Here is a 21,575-nt window from a genome sequence, read left to right as displayed (position 1 = left end):
CTTAAAAATTAATTTTAAATTAGAAATAAATTAATTTATTAGAAATAATAATAATAAAAAAAAATCACATGAAAAATTTATAAGCACAAAAACTTCTCGTTTAGATAACTATTTACTAGATTATACACTTTTTTTTGTCTTAATGTGAGGATAAAGTAGGTTTTGTGGCTCCCAAATGACTTTCATCCAGGTGAGCTGAGACAAAACAGCTCTTTGGAAAGTAAAGGTTGCAGATCCCTGGCTTCAGGTGATGTCCGGAGTTACATAATCTTCCCTTGACATTTAAGGACAAACCACAAGTGACAACCTGTCCTCATTAACCAAATAAAGATAATTTGCACATAATTACTATATAATCTTTGTTCAAGGATTTCTATGATTTCCATGCTTTGTTGGAACTACTTTTAGGGAAACTGAGTCAAGTAAAAGGCAATGTTTTGCAAGCGAATGCATTAAAAATACAAATATTAGGTTCATATCCAGTTTAAATCCTCAAGTTTAAAATAAAAATTCAAAATCATAACTTTAGGTGTCAGCTTCTGTGTAATATTGGATAATATTGGATGCTTAGACGCTTGATGACCACTGAGTACTTTCTTAATTATTCAGATTATCAAGGGTTTACGATTTGTAAATTAAGGTATTTTTCACCTCAGATGGTATTTAATTGTGCTTTCAAAATAACATCATTTTTTTAAGAAATAAAATAATGCAAAGAGCAGTAAATTGGACTTAGGCAAACAAGTAAAAGGAGTACATAAACATGGAAGACAAATAATCATTTATGAACATTAAGCTCTGAATCCATATTGGGACAAAGTGTTTCCAACAACACCACAAACGGCAGTATATATTCCCCCTCAGGCTCATCATGGCACCATGTCCCAGAGAACAGCACACACTCTATGTTTGGACTTTCTTAATGGCTCCATAATAAGAATCATGTGGATCTGCTCTTAGCGAGGGGAAAGTGGGGAGAAAACATCTCCTCTGTTCTTCACCAACATGTCTTTGGACTGGAGAGGAGCTGTGTTTGTCCACATATGAAGACGGGTATTTACGTAATAACGCATAAGAAGGGGACTCACTGTGACCCGGGAACTGTCATGGAGACGTTTGTTGCACTGAAAATGGTGAGCATTTAAACTTTAGTGATAAACTTGGCATGCTCATTTCTTAATTTCATGGTTTTAATAAAGTGCTAACCACTTTAGTTTTTAAATTATGTGTGTCCTTTGTGTATTTCCTCTGTATGCCTAGAGGTATAATAAGTTTTAAAGGTCAAGTCTAACTGCTGCTGAAAAGCGGTCACGTTTGAAGGATCCGTGTGAAAGGATTACGTGGGAGGGAGATCTGCATGTTACAAGGAAATCAGATTTCAATCAACACAAAGTATCGTGTGAGTTCCCAGAAATGTAACAGTCAGATCTCAACTTGAAGTATTTTCTGTGTTGGCAGATTAAGGCATGAACAAACACCAATCTCTTTACGATTGCAATGAGGCGAGGGGTCGCACTATCCAACCCAAAAATGTCAGCATCCTTTGTGATAAGGATAGTTTGTAAGTGATTCCTCCTGACTTGTCCGCCCTTTTCTTTCTTTCTTTCTTTTGATGTGCCACTCCTGGTTGTGAAAAATAAGATTTCCTTTCTTTGTGTCCACTTCAAAGGGTTTGTTGTGCTCGCTGGTCCTCTGAGAGCCCAGCTCGGCACTACCCCAAACATCAAACACATCGTGGTTGGAAGGTGCTACAATTACGTCACGCTGGTTAACCCCACTTTGAGGTAAAGTCAAGAAACATGTTCTTTAGCTAGGATCTTTTAAACTCTTTTAAAGACTTGATTTCCTCCCAAAATCTCTCTGTGGAAAGAGATTGGCACCTGAAATGTTAAAAAAAAAAACAGGATGGGACTTGAAGCCTACATGGAGGGCATGAAAACTGGTTTTGATGTGATGTTGAGCAACTTTCTGTGCAACAAGAGCACGTTATGATATGACATGGAATTATACCTGATGGGAAAGTTTGGATAGAATAACGGTTCCTCTTTATGATCAAGTCCATCAGTATGTGTGTGGTTTTCAATGGTGGCAAATTTCCAGTGTATCTGACTTCAGGTGAGCGTACAGATCAGTTTTTCACTTTTGTTGGGTCACAAAGGCAGTGAATCTTTTCTGAAGACAATCTTCAGATGATTTAAGGGCCTGAAGGAATTTGTATTTTTGTCTTTAAATCAAATTTGAAAAGGCCACACAGACGAGAAGTTCTTGTAAGAAGACAATAAAGTGAAGTGGGCAGGGAGGAAAAAGCTTCCTGTGCGCACCAGATGCTAAGCTATGTCCCGTGAAAATTTCAAGATATTTCTCACTATCACCTGGAAGTTTTCTGTGAGATCAAGATTTTTTTCTGTTATCCCAAGAAAGTTTCCTGTGATGGTAAGAAAGATTTTGGCTATCCTGACAAAGTTATAGCAGGTGTGCACCTGAGATTAGAAAGTGGTTTACTGCAAGTTGACAGCTACCGAATATTTTAAGAATCAGTAAGACCAATTTAAAAGACCAAAAAGATAACCTACCATTGTGTTTGTTGTCATCTTTTTTGCATGACATAAACTTAAGTGCTAATCAGATCTTGCAGAAATTTAAGAAAAAAGGCAATAAGGAACCAGCTGGTCTCCTGAAAAGCTTTGGTGTGTAGGAAACTTTAATGTGAGAACGCGTTAGAACTTCGTGATCTGAAGAAATTTTTTGTTTTTCATAAAATTGTGAAAAATGATTCAATTTCCAGGAGCAGTAAGGGAACCCCAAGGTGTTTGACTTGCAATAACAAAAAATTAAATTGGCCAATTTTAAAATGTCCACCTGAAACAATATAATAAGAAAGTTAGTGGTCTCCCAACTGCAGCTGACTGGAAGTACTGCAATGTGCTGAGTCGGACTGGAGGTGCATCTGGTGTAGTCTTGGTATAACTGCTGAAGCTCTGTTAAAAACAAACACAAGCTACTTGTGCTTTGATACAAAGAATGACTACCAAGTGGAGAAACCATCCCACCCCCCCATGCCCCAAGATAGATAGTACACATGAGCAGAGAGAGCCAGCGTATCACTGGGTTGCCAGTGAGCACCTCCCTTCAACGGAAGTAGGCATGCATTCTTAAGAAGTTTTGACAGTTAGCCCTGATGTACTGTAACCAAACCCGTCTTCATGCCCCCTCGCCCCATCCTCCAAGAAACTTGTGAGTGCTAGATTATTTCTCTACTGTAACAATTTTTCCTACCAATACATTGGCTCCAAATCTCTAGCCAGACTCTTCTCCTCTGTTGTGCCCGAATGGTGGAATGAATTACCTAACTCTATACAATCCACAGAGTCCCTTTCTACTTTTAAGAGATGTCTGAAGACCCATCTGTTCAGGGAACACTTGGGCCCCGTTTACACAACAACGTTTCATCCGAAGACTCTAAAACGCAGTGAAAAAATCTGCGTTCACACTGAAATGCTGAGGGATTGAAGACGCTTTAGTAAGCATGCCAGGCCTGTAGGTGGTGCTATAACTGTCTTGTCTAGAAGCCACTTTTAGTAGATCTCCACCGAAGTTGAGTTCAGCGATTATCTGGTGTATGGGTGAATACTAAGTGCACAAGTGGAGCAACAGATGCACATTTTGTTGAAAGTCAGTCAACACATTAAGTAGATTGAGCAGCTCAAGCACAACACTGTGCTGTATGCGCTTGCTTGCCCAAAGTGGAGCATGACATCAGCGTTTCCACTAAAAATGCTGGCTTACTGATAACACAGCAATGATGTCAGCAGTGTCCACTCTGGAGGCCGTTTTCAAGAGTTTGCGTTTTAGTTCAGGTAAAATGCAGTTTCCATGTAAACACGAGGCCGAAATGCAACAAAACGGCCCTTTAAGCACTTAGACCGCGTTTACGCAATGCCTCAAGGTTGGATTGCCCACCGTCTCACACAATAAAACAACAGAAAAAGAAAGAACAACCACATAAATAATGGCTGATTTCTGAGTAGCATGTATACACATATATCCACATCGCCAACTACAGGCCTGGCATGGCCACTACATCATTGTGACTTGTCCCCTTGGAGTCGTATCAACAAGGATTGTTTTCATGCCGTCCTCATGTAAGGGCGAGTGGCTTATGGAAACGCAAAGGAAGAATCTTTATGGGAGTCCCTGTGTAAACCGTGTAAACTTCTCTTTGTCTTCAGGGGTAGGATGAGTCAGAAGGTCTCAGACCCAGCTCTTAGTGAATTTTCAGCCCTATTTACTGAATGTTGTTGAAGGTTGAAGAATATTGTTGCAGCAATTAATTGTGGTTTTTGACTAGATTGTTCTACATTATATATATATATATATATATATATATATATATATATATATATATATATATATATATATATATATATATATATATATATATATATATATATACTGTCGCACCTGCTAGGTTTTTCCCTTTGTCTAAATTCTTGCTTGTAATGTACGTCGCTTTGGACAAAAGCGTCTCCTAAATGAAACTGTAAACTTGGGGTCACATTTTTAAGGAACATGCATTTGTGAAATAAGCAGCAACACTAAGTACGTGGGTTGCGCCCATGGTAAATTTGCCGAGTCCTCTCCGCCAATGCCAAACAGCTTATTCTGCTGTTGATTTTTATTGGTTGGATTGAAGTCTGAGGAAACACCACATTTTAACCATCCATGCATTTAAAAATCAGTAGCATGAGTCCACAGCAACAGCACGGTGAGCTGCTTGGCATTAGCAGAGAGGACTCGGCAAAGATTTGGTTAATTTTTTAAGGACACAACCCACATACTCCACTCTGCTGCTGATGCCTACAAATGTGGTGCCAACATTTCCAGAGGAAAATAGAGCAGAACTTGATTGTCTCTGGATATTTGATTTGCAACACATCTTATATTCATAGGCATGACTGTGAGGAAATCTGGCAACACTTTGAGGACGCAGTTGTCCGTCAGTCGTCTTGTAACGTGACGGTGAAGGATTATCACAAGATGTTCTTCGCCATGCCACAAACCTGGCCTTGTGATAGGGTGAGACAAATATAAGATAATTTTCTACAAATTGTCCACTGATGATGAATTTATTCATCTGATCTCAAAGTTTTCTTCCCTTTCTGTTTAGTTTCTCTTCTGGAGTAAAACCAGGATGCTGATGCACAGCTACGCCGCTGTTGTTCGCCAGTTTTGGACTCTGGAGGACACACTTGTTGGATACATGTTCAACGACCTTATCTGGTGTGGACAAGAGGAGGACTCGGGTAGATCTGTTCTAGTTTTAACCTCAAAGAGAACAAATCATGATAAAACTTTCATGAATACATTTGAATCCTGAAGAAGCTTCACCTCTGGGATTTGAATGAAACATTATCGCTCTGGCAGCTGCAGCTGTGCTCCCATATGTTCAGCTTTACGATTTCACTGCAGATGTAGCACTGAGTGATTAAACTGCCAGCTGCCTGTGACTGCATGTCAACACACAAACTAAACTTCTTTTCCCAACATTCATTAATGCCTTATTAATGCCTTATTAAAAAACGATCAAGCTAGTAACGCTTGGTTGTAAATCTGACTTGCAGGTTTTGATTTCAGCTCTTGTCCCGAGTGGTCAGCATGTAGTAACCATCCGGTGTATTCTTTGTGGAGACAGGCATCACAAAATGTGAGTTTAATGTCTCTGCAGGTCACACAGCTGTGTTGTTTTTCATTAATGTGCAACATACTGTTCCAAAAGCAGCAGAGGAATAATGCTCCTGTGTGACTTTCTTCGCCCGGATGTTAGTTTGCAGAGATGGCGTGTGGCAACATCACGGTGTTACTGAACGGATCAATTGTCAACGCCTTCAACAGGAAAAGGTAGAAAAAAGAAAAATTAATTTAGAAAATTGTTTTAAAATCAATCATTTTGGCTACAGCATTATTTCTTTTTTCTTCTCAGTATGTTTGGAAGTGTCGAGCTGGACAGTCTGAACCCTCACAGGGTGGATCACGTCAACATAAAGGTGGTGACCAATCTGGAGGGACCATTTATGTGAGGATGAAATCAACTGACAATTTGTGCCAAAGATACAAACCCAGACTCATACAACAAAGAAAAACTTTTGAATTATTTAAATTAAGTGAAACTAAAAACTTTGCATGAAAATCTATTGAAATTAATGCTGATTATTGATTTGTCATCATCCTTTTTATTATCAAGCAACTCGCTTGAGATTAAAACGAGTTGGCAAAAGAAAAGAAAAAGAATTAAAAGGTGATTTTGTTGATTTAAAAATATTTTAGGAATAGCTTTTTAAGAAATAGTCCAAGTTATTTAATGGCAAAGAATTCTTATCTAATTGATCGTGTAAATTAAAACTGTCCTTTTGCAACTCGCTGTCTCTTCTCTTTTCTCTGAAATTCCTGCAGAAATGCTAACAGAAGCTAAAGATTTAGCCATAGCGTTTACTGATATAATGCAAACATAAGCTTCAGTTCTACCCACATTGTTTATCAATACGAAGCTTACGAAAGCCATTTTTTTTTCTAGTTTTTCTTTTTTCTGTTTCTGTTTCTGTTTTTATTTTTTCTTCTTTTTTCCTTTTTTGTCTTTTTTTACTTTTACCCCTCCTTTTATCTATTTCTCTTTTTATACTTGAAACTTTTATTTTCTTTCTTTTTTTTCTTTTTTCCCCTTTTTTGTTTTTGTGCTTTCCCCCTTCTTTTTTCTGTTTCCTTTTTTCAGTTTTATGTCTTACTTTTAAACTTCTGTATTCTTAATTTTATCTTTGTTTCTTTTCTCTGTTTTTCCTTTTCTTCTTTTTCTTGTTTACTTTCACTTTTTTCTTTTCTTTTTTTTACTTTTTAAGCTTTTTCCTTCTTTTTCTTTTCTTTTTTTAGTTTTATTTTTTACTTTTAAACTTCTATATTCTTTATTTTGTCTTTTTTTCTTTTTTCTGTTTCTCCTTTTCTTCTTTATCTTGTTTACTTTCACTTTTTTCTTTTCTCTTTTTTTACTTATTAAGCTTTTTCCTTCTTTTTCTTTTCTTTTTTACTTTTTAAGCTTTTTTCCTTCTTTTGATTTTTCCTTTTTCATCTTTTTTCCTAGTTTTCTCTTTTCCTTTATTCTTTTTCTGTTTTTCTTTCTTTTTTTGTTTTGTCTATTTCTTTTTTGTCTTCTTTTTTCCTGCTGTTATGATTTGATTTGTATTTTTCTTGTGAAGCTCCTTGTGGTTTTGTTCCATGAAAGGTGTTATATCAAATTACACTTTTCAGTTTAAATCTCAGTTTAAATAGTAGTCACATTGTTTTGGATTGTGACGTTAACAGGAACTTAAGTTTTGGCCGCATTGTAACTGATTTAATGCTAACAGAAGCTAATGTTTATGTTAATGCCAACAGAATTCAAGGTTAAAGCCACATTGTTCACCAATTTGAGGCTAACAGAAACCTAAGTTTTAGCCCCATTGCCGCAGCATGATGCTAATAAGCTAGAGTTCTAGCCACACTTTTTTACCAATATGGAGCTAACTGAAGTTCAAGTCTAAGCCACATTGTTTACCATCATACCAACAGAGGCCACACTGGTAGGAATGTGTTGCTAACAGTAATCTAAGTTTTTGCCACATTGGTACTGATAAATTGCTAACTGAAGCTAAAGTTTTAGCCACATTGTTAAAAAACATGATGCTAACATATGCTTAAATTCTATCTGCATTGTTTACCAATATGGAGCTTAAAGAAGCTTAAAGCCTCGGCCATTTTGTTCAAGAATGTGATGCTAACAGAAACCTAAGATTTAGCCACAGCCCCACTAGTGTGAAGCTAACAGAAGTCAAAAGTTTTAGCTATTCTGAAAGTTTTGGCCACATATTTTATAGATATGATGCTAACAGAAGTCTAAGTTTTAGGCCCAGTGTTCAACAATGTGAAGCTAACAGAGCCTTATGGCTATACCTCACATTATCGTTTTAAAAGTAGAAACTTTCTAAAATCTTTTACAGTTGACCGACATCGTTTTTAGTCTGATGTTGCTTATGTTAGTGAGAAGTAATAATTGTCTTCAAGGGGTTTTGACCAATAAGAACCAAGCATCAATCACAGTCAGAGGATCAGAGTGAGTAAACAGATTCTTTAGAGACAGCTCGATGAGCAACTATAAGGAGGGACTTATCAGAGAGTGGTAAACATTCATTCATGCATTCAATGTTTTTCTACAGTGAATCATGTAGTCAAGGATCCATCGTAGACCTGATCCAGATCCTTCAGTCCAGAGGTTTCCGCTGGACTTGCACAGACAACGACCAGTAAGTGACATCCAAAACATCCGGTTTAGACTTTTTTTAAAAAAAGCATCTCAAAAATGTGAATCAGTCTGGTTTCTCACAGTTAACGATCACCTTCAGGGGACTTTTCAGAACTTGACAGCTGTTTAGAGTCATTGGCGAGGCTTTTTCTTGGACTTCCTGCAAAACATAGGTCATAAATTACTCAAGCCTGAATTTCCAGTGTCTCATGTTAATAATTGAATGGTTTCAGGTTAAAGGTGGGCTGCATGGTGGTGCAGTGGCTGATTGCCCACAGCATGGTTCATGTGATATTTTATTGTCTAGTCCAACACAGGAGTGTAAGATACAGATGTTGCCCATGACCTTTGAGTAACAGATGTAATATTCATCAACAGGACCCTGATGATCCTTCAGTGCATCCAGAACCCAGAACAGTCGTCCTGCCAAACATGTGTGAAGAGCCTCGTGCACAGAAAGAGCCTCACGTTCAACTGAAACTTTCACAACTAATTTGTTGTCTTATGCTTTGAAAAGTGCATTGAATAAATGGTCAAAAGGCATGCAAATGTTTTCTTTATTCCTTTCTCTTTTTATTGACCCATTGAAGAAAAGGTTGAAGAGCAGCTTTAAGCTTGCAGGAATAATTAAACAGATCCTGAGCGGATATTATCTTGTATTGACAGAAGGTCTGGCCATGTATTTTGGCTTCTTGGAGAGTGGAAAGGTCACCAGGCAAAGACTGCAGATCCTGAGCGACCTGTTCGTCTTGTAAGGCTTGCATTGGTCTTAGAAATTATGCAATAAGTGAAACACCCAAAAAGATATGAAGCTGTATTTTTCTTCTAATTTGACATCATCAAGTTGTCTTTCTTCATAGCACAAGATAAAAAGGGCACAAGCGATCCCAGGAAAGATACCCCTGTGCTGTTACATCACTCAACTTCAGTGGAACCTACACCAAGAACCTTTTTAAGTTCAGTCCCTCGCTAAGACGTGGTCTACAGCATTTCTCAACATGTCTCGAACCCATGACTTCTCTATGAACTTTGATTTACAGCCCATAACACTCTCACTGCAGCCGATGACTGCTGAATGAACTTCTGCTACCGTTAAGGCCTCCTTGCTGGAGATTGTTGCCTTCCTGATAAAAGAGGTGACAGAGTTCTGCCAACTCAAAGTTCCAGTCAAGTTTATGCTTGCACCAAGTTTATTTGTGTGCTTTGGGAAAGACTTCCACTAATGCTGTATACAACCAGGTGGGGGGTCCCACACAAAGACCAATTCAAAAAGATTAAAGAGCATCATGTTTGATCGAGAAACCTGTCTTAGGCTGCTTTCTCACAAAAGAAAAGATACTGAAAAAAGACACTAAAATTTTTTTGTTACCATCAAGTTTAATATTTGCACACAAATCATATACAAATCATTTCCTAAATTTATATAACCCATTTGTGAGGAGAATCTTCAAAAGATCTTTATTTTGAGATCTTGTTTCTCTTTTAGTCTAATTTCAGGCTTTAAAAAAAAGTAGAAGACACTTGATTGAGTCAGAAACTTGTAAAAAAAAAAAAAAAGTGAGGGATGATAGGGAGCAAAGAGCAGCAGGTAGAATTTGAACCCAAGGCAGTAGCTCATGAGGAGAATAATTATGAGTTACTTACTTTTTTTGTGATTCCTTTAACTGAAATATTTTCACTTTCTGATACCATATTACATTATTTTTGAAAGTAATAAGAAAAATACCGATCATTCCTAAACTGTACTATGAATAATAATTTTTTTTCTTGATATATCTAGCTTTTTTCATATAAATATTGTGTTTTCAATGTGAGAAAATGTCAATCCTGACCAAAATTAACTACAACTAAAGAACTAAAAAACCCATTCTTATTTAAGTAGGAATTAAATATCAGACAAATATAAACTTTGCAAAAGATGTTTTTCTTATTTTCAACCAAGTCGAAAATTAAAACAATGTTGCTCTGAGATCTGAGATAAACATATAAGACTTTTAGGATTTTAAGGACTTTATCTAGCCCAGGAAATAGGATAATTTTCTCAAAATCAAACTTTTTGAGTTGGTGTTAAACATTATTGTACAAAATCTCTTTTTTGGATACATAACTCACTGGACAGGGGGTCAAATAAAAATACATTAATTTTAAAATAATAGTACCAAAAAGTATGGTAACTGTAAATATCACCTCTTTCAGTAGATTTTTTTCCCCAGTTTTATGTTGTGCTTGATATTTACATATTTTTTCTTTACTAATTTTTTTTTTCAGTATTTACCTTTTGTGATGTTTTTCACTTCATACTTTCTTGTTTGTTACTATTACTCTGTAAATTCCCCACTGTGGGACAAATAAGCTGTCAATTGACCATAAAAGATTTCAAATCCAGGACAAAGTGGACTAAATTATGTATTCACTTTTTTCAAAATCAAACAAAAATACAGAACTTGAGGAAATGCATTTAGTTGCGTTAAGTTACCATGTAGAAGATTAGCACTGTCTCATGCCTTGATTCTCAGAAAGAGACAGTGGACCCAGGGAAGGCCAGTCTAGCTCTGAGGAAGATGAGTTACAAGGACATGGATGGCCCCATTGACTGGGTCTAACTAGAAAATTTGAGCTCCACCTATGAAATGTAATAAATATTATGACATCAATACAGTCATAGTTAAGATGTGTTTAAAACGTTAAGCAGTTTTTGTTTATTTATTTGATGGATATTCTTCTGCTTTTGTAGCTCATGAGATGTGTTTAAAGATGTTCACTCCACTATCGTTTAACGGGATGAGGTAAAACGTATCATCACTGTTCATCTCCTCAAGCAGCTCGAGCATGTCATAAAACATCCCCTGCTGGAGCACAGCCCAAATAGCCTCAAGCCACTGCACGTGTGTGCGCGCGCGCAGGAAACAGCACACCTCTCTATAAATACACGTTGCCGGAGCGCGAGCGGCTTCTGTGTCAACAAACACAAGTCAGAAAGTCAGACCTCCTGCGACGTTTAACTACTTCACAATAAGTTTTTAAATGGAGCCTGTCGAGTACCGTCCACGGCAGAAGAAACGCAGTCGCCGGTGCGTTTTCCTCACCGTGGTCGCTGTGCTGCTTCTCATTGTTGTCCTCGCTGTGGCGTTTGGAGTAGCGCTCGGTCGGAGTACAGAATCATTTAAGACAACTTTTACCGACAGATGTGAGAAGTTTGGAGGGTAAGCTTGGTATTTTTATAATTATTTTACGAACAGAGCTGCACGTTTAGATGAGTAAACGAAACTTTCTGTTTAACATGGAAACTTTGAATTATGAGAATATGATGTCTAATGTAAATGTAAATGTAAATGTTCTTTATTTATACAGCCCTTTACAACAGCCCTTTCGGTGAACCAAAGTGCTTTATAATAGTTGGTGAAAGCAATAAATTTAACAATTACAAACAATTAGAAGCAATAACAGCAATAAAAACAATAAAAGCAATTAAAAGAATAAACGCAATAAGAGCAATAAAATACAATATTTTTTTTTTAAGTAAAAAACAGACTAAAAGTAAAAGTGTCACCATACTACTGGGTATTAAAAGCCATCCTAAATAAATAAATAAATAAATAAATTCTATAAACTAATTCTTAAAGCTCCTGTGTGGAATTTTGATTTGGTCATGAGGCGGGCTGAAACGATCTGTGATGTCTCTTTGTGTCCTACAAAAGCAAATCAGAGCATGGGAATATAAATATTTTATTTATGTAAAATTATTCTTAGAGTATAAAACAGACGTTATGGGGGGTAGGTGTCAACTTGGGCAGAATCAGCCTTTGATCACTTACCACAGGAACAAATCACAGTGAAGGGTCAAGAAAGAGAACATTTTCTTTTTTTTGTTATTATAATTTTTCAATTGATTTTATTTATATTTTCTTTTTTCATAAAGTGTAATTAAGCCTGCACAAAATCAATGCAGCCACAAAGTTCCACACAGGAGCTTTAAGTCCTGCAATAAAATTTTTATAATTAAGGTCGTCGCAAGTCAAGTATTTTAAAAACTGCGGCCAAGTATCAGAACATTTAAGTGTCAAACATAATTTAAAGGTGCAGGGAAATTGTTTTATTTGTTTTATGATTACACAATGTTTTGGATTAATATTACTGCTAAATTAGTTTTTGCAGATTTATACGGCTAAGCTAGTTTGGTTGAAAATATATCCATTTATTGGCTGGAATATGAATTAGATGTTGCAAAACTTCTGTTTTTGCTGCCAAGATTTTGTGACATGGCGTGTTAAAAGTTGTCTCAAGGGGAAACTTTACTTTCACGTGAGTAAAGAATCCAGTTTTTGAAAACAAAACAGAAATAGCAAATTGTTAAAATGCCTTTTTAAGATGTTTTAACTTTATAATCAACAAAAAATAATTTCGAAATATATAAATAAACTTTGGTAAATGTCCTTTGCTTCATGCCACCTCTTACTCTTCATGAGGGAGCTTGTTGTGGTGTGGCTGACAGGTGTTCTGTTTTACGATCTGTCCCTCATATATTATTAAGGCGGGGCTCTTTGCCTTATAACTCACAAGCTCAAAGTGATATACATTGTTGGATTATAGTAATGAGTGAGAAGTATCTTTACTGGAAACTGGATGTGATCAAAAGTTATGAAATTAAGGAAAGTTCAGAATTTAAGTACAGTGACTCAAATTTTGGGATTAAATAGTGCTACCCAGGCAGAATCTGGTATATGAAATGCTTTATTTGAAGTTCAGCCAATGCTCTCATGTGTTTTCTAGATATGACTGTGAAAAAGTCTGGTCTGCCTTCGAACAAGCCTACGTAGGAAAGGACCCCTGCAAAGTCCCTATGGAGGCCTACGACCCTCTGATCGCTGCAGCCCCCTTCCAACCAGTGTGCAACAGAGTAAACAAACCTCATCTCAGCATGTTACCTCCTCATTCTGTCTTCTGAGATGCACAATATTAACGATATTCGCCTTTTTATTGGATTAGGTCATGTTCTGGAGCAAAACGAAGGATGTGGTCCATGAATTCACAGCCAAAAAAGATTGTTTCACCACCCTGGAGGACACTCTGCTGGGATCTGTGCTGGATCATCTGACCTGGTGTGGAAAAGAGGGCAGCACTGGTAAGACAAACTCGTTACAGGGTGTGAAGTTTGGCTCAGTTCAGTTATTTTTTTATTTAAAAGAAATCAAAAGATAAAAAATAGAGAACGGAGTAGCAGTAACAGCTGAAATGTTTCCTGCCTTTGCAGTGCGAGGTGAAAGAAACACTCCTAATGTCAAGTGCCAGAGGTGCTATTTCTGCTTCCTACAGTTGCTTTAACATAACATCCTATTACAGCATGGCAAGTTGAGTCAAGCCCTTTAACACAACGTTTTTGGCTTGCAGCAGTTCCTGGCTGATGCTCTCTAATAATTTAGAAAAAAGAGCAAAGAAAAGATCCGAAAGGTCACAGATTACATAAAGTCAATCTTGATTCTGTTAAGCCTGCAGTGGTTGTACGGTAAGCCAACACCTTAGCCAAATACAGATCGAATCAAAAGCACTGAAGAAACTAACCTTTATCAAATATCACTGATTATACTTTGACCCAACTCTTATTTCTCAGCCAAAAACTTTGTCTTCCCGTTAAAAAAATGTACTTTAATGTGTTTTTCCCTCAGTTAATACAGCTTCTAATTCATTGTAATTCACAGGTAGGATTGAGGAGCCATCCTGTCTGTTGCTATGTTACCTAATAGCCACATTCACATTCTTGTATTTTCAGGTCAGGGGTCAGAGTGGTTCATTTCGGGAGTTATTTACAAAAAAGCCTGAACTGTTTCAAACTGAATAAACTAGTGTGAGGGACTCAAGGTTCAGGTTTCAAGGCAAATAAGCTTTGGTTTGTGTTCAGTCCCCAAACGAGCAATTGATAACTAAGTGCAAAGAAAGGAGTGTATCATATCATTTCATTTCCCATCATACCAGGAAGCATTGTGTCACATATTATCGTATCGTCTCATTCATACTGAGTTGTACCTTGACGTGTCGTATTCCGTAACCGTGTATGATGATATGTTGTATCATATCATAGCATTTTGTGTCATATTGTGACATTATGTTGTGCCCCTGGTGGCTGGCTGCAGTATAGGTCAAAAATCCATCTCCCCAGTCATTCCAGTTGGGCTGTGATCAAACTTTGAAAAATTATTACACCTCGTAGAAATGTTTCCCACGTCCGATTGTTGTGTTAATTTGAAGATACCCTTTGGCTGTCTTGTATTCAAGTCCTCTTTTTTCTGAAAAGTTTCGTTTTCATTAGTTATAAGAGGTTAAAAATTAGGCTTTACGTAACGTTTAACCATGATTGACAGATGCCGTTCTCGTGTATTTTTTGGGGGATTGTAAAATATGTCAGGAGGTAGAGTCAAGAAGTGATTAGACTCTCCAAAAAAAAAAAAAAAACATTATTTTTGTCACCCAGCTCCACTCAGATTCTCCCAGAATCCCTCATTGTCTCTACTGCGCAGAGTGACAGGGGTATTTTGGCTTCAAAACCATACAATGATAAATGGCGGAACCACGCTGTCCACTCTATATACAGTCTATGGTTGTGCCGTATCTTATCTTATTGTGTCATATTGTATCGTAATGTGTTGTATCATATTTTAATGTTTGTATTTTTCAAAAATAATTGATCATATCCTATAGTTTTGGGTCAAATTGGGGCGCTTCACATCATGTCGCATCTTATTGTGCCTCATCATATCAAATCGCAATGTATCATGATGTGTATTGTCTTGGTGTGTCGTATCCTTACTATTGTAATGTATTGTATTCTTTCGTAGTAAGTTATTTTATACCGTGAAAATGTTATATCCTATCTTGTCGTCATGTTGTGTTCACGGTATGGTATGCTACTGTTGTGTTGCGTCTCTACATACCTCCCTAGCTATACAGATTTTATTAGAAACTAGAAAAGCAGTCAAAAGAGCGCAGATCTCCGCCAAGCATGTTGTGATTAGTCCTACTTTAATGTTATACTCCCTTTCAGTAAACTGTCTGCTACAATTTGGTGTTAGTTGCAGGTTTGTACGATAATTTGTTTCCTGACAGTGTTTAACATTATGATGACCCAGTACATATTTCATATTACATATGTTAGTATCCAGAATGTTGCCAGGATCTGGATCTTACTTTTACATCTTTCAGAAATTATGGTGACCTTATCTTGTATTGTTTTGCAAAGCAATCCAACCATTAATGGTGGAGTTATATACACATATGGTGAAAACGTCCCTATCTCACAATGATAAAGAATCCTTTCAAAAAAATCCTGGATCCAGACAGTGATCCAGATCACCTCCAAAATTTAATGAATTCTTCCTAATCCCATTTTGAATATTTCCTGAAAATTACGTCCAGATCTGTTGGTTAGTTTTTGAGTTATGTTGTCCGCAGACAAATAGACAAACTCTCCCAAAAACATAATTTCCTTGGCGGAGGTAACCAGACAAAAAATAACAAAAGCTTGAAAATGAATTAGCCTAGCCTAGCTATACTAGCAGCTCATAGCTTTGTTCAACTAATTGAAAAAGACAGGTATTCTTAAAAAGACAAGCTGTTAAAAGGTATCAAAGCTTTTGTTCTACACGAACCAAAACATCCAATTTACATGTTTGCTATTTATATATCTTTACATTTTGTGGTTATTTTGTGGATTGGTGTCACCAATTTTCTGTCTCACAATGGGTTTTTGATGTGTTAACGTTTCTCTTGCCTTTAATTTAATAGGTAACCATAGCAAACTGTTCAAATGCACTGAAAAGGCTTAAAAACTTGTGTTTGTGTGTGTTTTGTTCCAGAAACATTCACGTCTGACTGCCCAGAATGGAAATACTGTGAGAACAACACAGTCCGCTCGTTTTGGAACAGAGTCTCAGCTGGTGTAAGTATTCTCTCAGAGTGAGCCTCTTCTGTCAGGAATACCCCAGTCTCCGGGTCAAACAGTGGTTAAAGTAACATATTTGGAGCATAAGGTGAAGCGAATCTCTCCCGGGCATAAACGATAATGATGGAGAAGAGAAGGGAGAACTCGCACAGCCTGGTTCTTCATCAATGAGGCTTTGTGCTGGTCTCCATGGAGCGGCTTTGTGTAGCTCTCTCCTGAGTGAGCAGGGGCAACCCACACATTCAGAGGAGTCCTGCTTTGTTTGGCTGAGTTTTTCTTCTGTCTAAGAAATTCTGGCAAATGGCACTCACTGCCAAAAACTCACCAAGACAAACACAAAAAAGTTTCAAGAAAATTTAAAACAAGAAGAAAAGCAACCTTAAAATCAAACAGGATGGTTAAAGTGACCCCACACATGCGGAGTTACATTTGCTGCTGCTGGCTCTATTAGCATCTACAAGGAAACACATTAAATGGGAGGCTAACTCTTCTGTTCAGCTCTAATAGAATAGAAAATACTTTATTCATTCCAGAGGGGAAATTCAGGAGGAGTATAGAAAGTGCAAAAAGGTCCATAAGAAAATAGATTGTGACGGCTTGTCCATCATTGTCCAGTCAGCCAGCCTCCACCTCCACAGGGTCCAGGACTGAGCTTCTTCAGCAGTCTGTTCAGTCTCTGTCTCCTGGATCCTGTCTGCTCACAGCAGGCGAAGCTCTTCCAATACGGCGTTGGTGTCTGGCGTTAGCTCCATTAGCCATGTCTGTGACTAGCATGTTGCTACTCTGCCTTGTAGCATTCCCTCTGTTGCTGGGTTAGCATGGCTAGCTTGTTCATCCTATTGGAGATAGATCTCACATTCCCAATAGCAATGGATGGAAGGACAGGTCCATGTCGTCACTTCTTAGCTCACACCTGAGAACCAGCACATTGTCCTCACCTCCTTCTCCTCACCTTGTGGGGAAACATCAGGCCTTGCACCAGTTAGCATTGACATGCTACAGGCTGCTAACAGCTGAGTTCACATGTAAACAATGCAGCTATGGTTACATTTAGGATCTCCAGACAAACACAGGAGCAAAAAGTAGTAAAAACATTACTGAAGCCACAAAAAGTTTGGTGTCCATGACCAACAAATGAGCCATACAAAGTAATGATCCACTCCAAATGTAGAGATGGTGACGAGACAAAAAAATCACAAGAAACGGACAAAGAAGAGAGAGCTGCTGTAACAGGCAGCTACAAGGCGCCTAGCAACAAAATGAAGACATGAAATGTAAAAACCAGTGCTGGGGGGGGGGCAGACCCTTCTTCTCATTCTGTGATGTTGTTTTTCATAAATTGCCTTTGTTGCTTTCTTACTGCCCTCTACTGGTCTGGAAGGATGTTGCAGTTTCCTTTTTTTTATTCTCCCACCACTGGCTGGATTTGCAAAATCTATCTAGGTCTTCAGTCTTTAGTGGAAACAGACAATGAAACCACAGAGACCATGTAGTTCATGGGGGTATTTTAACAAGTTCCTGGGACTTTATGATGAAACAAAAACACCTTTGGAAACTTTTAAGAGCAAAAAGTCCAAGAAATTCTTTGGAGCTAGCAAGAACCAACACAGAGAAGTACAAAATTTGTCAATTTCCAAGACTGTAACTGACTTTGATAACTCTTTTGGGATATAGTGAAATATTTTCATTTTTTTCAAAGAGAAACTAAAGGTGTTTTTGTCATTCAACAGACCAGTAATGAGCCTGTAGAGCAGAGCAGCCATGGGTTGTTGTTGACATGTGAGGAATGTGTAGCTGTTCACCTACATGAGCGACATTTCCCTGCGTGGGGAATTCTGACAAACAACCTGGTTGTTTTCTAAACAGTTTGTTCATTGCACAAAGTTGGATAGAGTTTCCTACTGCTGATAAATGTCTGACATGGACTTGCCAGATGTCAGAAATAAAAGTAGAAATGTTTTTTTCTAATCAGCTAAAGTGATTTTTTAATCTAAATCTTCTTCTTTTGTGCATAGTTTGCAGAAGCCGCCTGTGGGGACGCCACAGCGATGCTAAACGGATCCATCGCTACACCTTTCGCTCTGGATAGGTAAGAGACCCTGAATCTATGAACACAGGATCATTCTTTCAGATTCCTTCATTTCTTTAATCAGAACAGAAAGTGAAAATAAAAACTATGAGTGTACCTTAAACAGAATGACCTGCTGCAGACTGTGTGAAGTGACTTATGCAACATTACCTTACGTAACTTGCCAAGTCACATTTCTCAGAAAATGGACCAACAGACTTTCTTATAGTCTTATCAGTCAATGAGTGTCTGTATCTGATAATTCAGAGCAACTCCTCATGAAAAAGGTTCAGCCGCAGGTTAAACCAGAGTCTGCGAATGATCTCAGGGAAATCTCAGGAGGAACATGGTTGTTTGTTGGCGTTTTGCTCAACTTAAAGTGAACCTGGTTATCAGATGCTTGCAAAATTATGTTCAACCATATCATATCCTATAGAGTCATACTGTACCTTATATATTGTACTGCATCATATGGTGTCATATTGTATCAATATTGTGGTATGGGATCATATAGTAACGTACAGAACCTATAGAGGGCTTATTTGTTTATCAACAACTTGGGTGCAGAAGCACTGCGGAGTATAACGGTTTGTCAACTGACATGGAGGAGTTAACCACCAAAAAACACCCTTTTAAACTATCATCACTTATACGGATGGTAAACGACTCCCAGGTTTGTGAAGTAGCTGTGATTGAACAGAAGAGATCAGCAAGTGGACAGATATTGGGTGGACAGACGTTTTTAAGCAGGCGTGTACCCAGAGAGGAATTTAAACACACAACTGTCATTCGATGCTCATGACTGCATTAACCATGGACACTTACCAGACTGTGACAGATCAGGACGTAAACGTGTGTCAATATATCAGAAACCTTCCCAAACCCCCCCAAAAAAAGCACACAGACTGCTGAATCTGAGACCTGATTGTAAAAGAACCAGAAAACTAAGTCCAGAGTTAATTATTTACCTGCAGACGTTGCTGGTGTTTCAGTGTAAAGTGTGACCCTGTTAACTGGTGACTCTCGGCCGCTAATCACTGATACTCTCGACTGAGAGTCACCAGTTAGTATGGTTGCTATTAATTCCAAAACACCTGTTGCTCTGCGACGGTCAAAACTTGATAGACGTTGCCTCTGTTGTATAGTATCATTTCTAAAAACTGACCACAGGACAACCGTACATTTTATGCTGATAACAGGTTGAATTTAGTGTTTAAAAAACACTAATTTGTCTAAATGAATGAAGCTAAACGCTGCTTCTGCAGCCAAGACGGGTGCGCAGCTTTATGATGACATGGACTGATAATCCCTCTGTAGTATCACATAGAATTAAACTATATTATATAGAATTATATTGTATTATAAAGAATTATATTGAACTGTATAAATGAAATCACAGCATGTTTTTTTATTATATTGCATGAATTATATCATACTCTATAAAACAGTATTGGATCACAAATAATCATAAAGCATCATATAAATTCAAATAGAAAGATATACTTTATATCCCATCATATGGTTTTGTACAATGTTGTTTCTATCTTGTCATACAGAATTACACCACATCTTTTATATTGTATTGTATAGAACAGCATTATATTGTCTATTGTCGGTTGAAGAATCTTATCTCAACATATAGATATAGAAAATTGATGTATTGTAATCATCATACACAGTTGTATTTTATTATAAGAAATTTATGGCATCATATGGTTTTATACCATTTCTATCTTGTCGTATAGAATCTTATGACATCATTTAGTTCTGTATCGTATCAAGTTGTACAGAATCATATCATATAATGTGGAGTAGAACCTCAATGCAATATCCTTAACGCATATCATTATGCATCTTGAAGAATGACACTTTATGATTTGATAAACTATACATCACAGTTCATAAAGCATTGTTGTAAAAAAACCCTTTTTATCCTTTTTTATATTTGGTTATACAATGATTGAGCCTTATCCAATAATAAAAAGTCAAACACGTATGAGAAAAAGAAATCGTACATGGTTTTAGATTTGATGTTATATCTGAGTGTTGCATTTTCTCGCGCTACATTTGATTGTATTCCTACCCTTTCTTCCTGTTTTTTTTTTTAAGTTTCAACATGTGAACTAATATATACAACCTTCACTTTTTAAATTTTATTTCTATATCTTTGTCTGCAGCATTTTTGGGAGCATCGAAGTGAAAAGGTTCGACCACAAAAAGATGAAAAGTCTCAACATCGTTTTGGTCACACAGGAAAACAATGTGTAAGATTTCCCCATTTTTTCCTGATTTGGATCATTTTTAATGTTATAACACAATAACTTTTCTGTACGTTCTCCCATCATGGCTAGTTAATGGTGTTTAACAAAGAAGTGTATAGAATAACAAAGTAACGTTCTTAATGTTTCGTCATCTTCAGGTCAGATTGTACAAATCCATCTTTAAAGAATTTACAGAAAGAGCTGGATGACAGCATTCACTATACCTGTAAAGAGGTGTCAGAGTAAGTACAGCCTCTTTGTGTATGAAGTTACAAACTTGTATTTACACATTGTTTCTGTTTAATTCTTGTATTTCTCTCTGCAGAGCTCAGATCCAGGCGTGCGGCTCAGACCCAGAGGCCCCCTGTGGAGCGTGTTGGTGAAAACCTGTGAACTGAACGTCTGATTATCACCAGCTGTGAAGATTATTTGCGCTAACTTTATTCTTGTTGTGTCATTGTAAATTAAATGATGTCCTTTTTGTACCTTTGGGCCAGTTTGACTTGATGTGAAATCTGTATTTGTACTTACGATATTTTCCTAACATATCAATGCATCCTTTTATTTTGAAGGGAACACTTCTGTTAAGTGTCAAACTAAAGTGAGGGTTACTTCTTGCGTACTGTAGAGTTTAAAGCCAGTGCTTGTGTTTAATCATGTTCAAATCTTACTCCTATCTGTTGGCAGAATTGTATTTTTTGTAAATAAAAACAAAATCTGTTGCAGAAATGTCTTGGCTTCATTTTTCTTTGGTTTTCATTTTAAATCATTTGAATGTCACGGAGAGAAAAGTGAAACTGAAAAAAATCATGATTTAAATGAAGAAATGGTATAATAAACAATTGAATTATCAACCAGACCAGTCTGTCAAAGAGAATGTTGTGGTATTTTTAATCTATTTTTTTTGTTTTGTTTTCTAATTATTTTTTCCTCTTAGTTTTGAACATTTTTTATTATAGCAAATACATAATTCTCTCTTTTTTTTCT

General features: G+C 37.1%; 2 protein-coding genes across 2 annotated transcripts; both read left to right on the top strand.

Annotated features, from left to right (window-relative positions):
- Window positions 1-1,530: 1,530 nt before the first annotated feature.
- Window positions 1,531-8,804, top strand: LOC141807835 (ADP-ribosyl cyclase/cyclic ADP-ribose hydrolase 1-like). Its single transcript, XM_074694053.1, has 9 exons — window positions 1,531-1,561; window positions 1,670-1,784; window positions 4,950-5,076; window positions 5,168-5,303; window positions 5,622-5,704; window positions 5,825-5,898; window positions 5,981-6,073; window positions 8,241-8,327; window positions 8,705-8,804. Exons 1-9 carry the CDS (start codon window positions 1,531-1,533, stop codon window positions 8,802-8,804), a joined length of 846 nt encoding a protein of 281 aa, XP_074550154.1.
- A 2,408-nt stretch (window positions 8,805-11,212) lies between these two features.
- On the top strand, window positions 11,213-21,270 carry LOC141807608 (ADP-ribosyl cyclase/cyclic ADP-ribose hydrolase 1-like). Its single transcript, XM_074693731.1, has 8 exons — window positions 11,213-11,529; window positions 13,097-13,223; window positions 13,313-13,448; window positions 16,174-16,256; window positions 18,275-18,348; window positions 20,505-20,591; window positions 20,747-20,830; window positions 20,914-21,270. The coding sequence occupies exons 1-8, from the start codon at window positions 11,351-11,353 to the stop codon at window positions 20,969-20,971; spliced, it is 828 nt and encodes a 275-aa protein (XP_074549832.1). The 5' UTR covers window positions 11,213-11,350; the 3' UTR covers window positions 20,972-21,270.
- The last annotated feature ends 305 nt before the right edge of the window (window positions 21,271-21,575 follow it).

This window comes from Halichoeres trimaculatus, unplaced genomic scaffold (genome assembly GCF_033239565.1).
Source record: "Halichoeres trimaculatus isolate MK-OKI-2021-1 unplaced genomic scaffold, fHalTri1.1 fHalTri1_scaffold_18, whole genome shotgun sequence".
Classification (NCBI taxonomy): Eukaryota; Metazoa; Chordata; class Actinopteri; order Labriformes; family Labridae; genus Halichoeres; species Halichoeres trimaculatus.
The sequence above is the reverse complement of the archived record's forward strand: the minus strand, read 5'-3'. Positions and strand labels throughout refer to the sequence as shown.

Excerpts from the sequence above, each read along its gene's own strand:
- LOC141807835 (XM_074694053.1), top strand. The coding sequence starts at position 1,531 with ATGTCAGCATCCTTTGTGATAAGGATAGTTT. Across the intron at positions 5,899-5,980 it reads AACGCCTTCAACAGGAAAAG|TATGTTTGGAAGTGTCGAGC; the intron begins GTAGAAAAAAGA and ends TTTTCTTCTCAG. Across the intron at positions 8,328-8,704 it reads ACTTGCACAGACAACGACCA|GACCCTGATGATCCTTCAGT; the intron begins GTAAGTGACATC and ends ATTCATCAACAG.
- LOC141807608 (XM_074693731.1), top strand. The coding sequence starts at position 11,351 with ATGGAGCCTGTCGAGTACCGTCCACGGCAGAAGAAACGCAGTCGCCGG. Across the intron at positions 11,530-13,096 it reads AGATGTGAGAAGTTTGGAGG|ATATGACTGTGAAAAAGTCT; the intron begins GTAAGCTTGGTA and ends TGTGTTTTCTAG. Across the intron at positions 13,224-13,312 it reads TCCAACCAGTGTGCAACAGA|GTCATGTTCTGGAGCAAAAC; the intron begins GTAAACAAACCT and ends TTATTGGATTAG.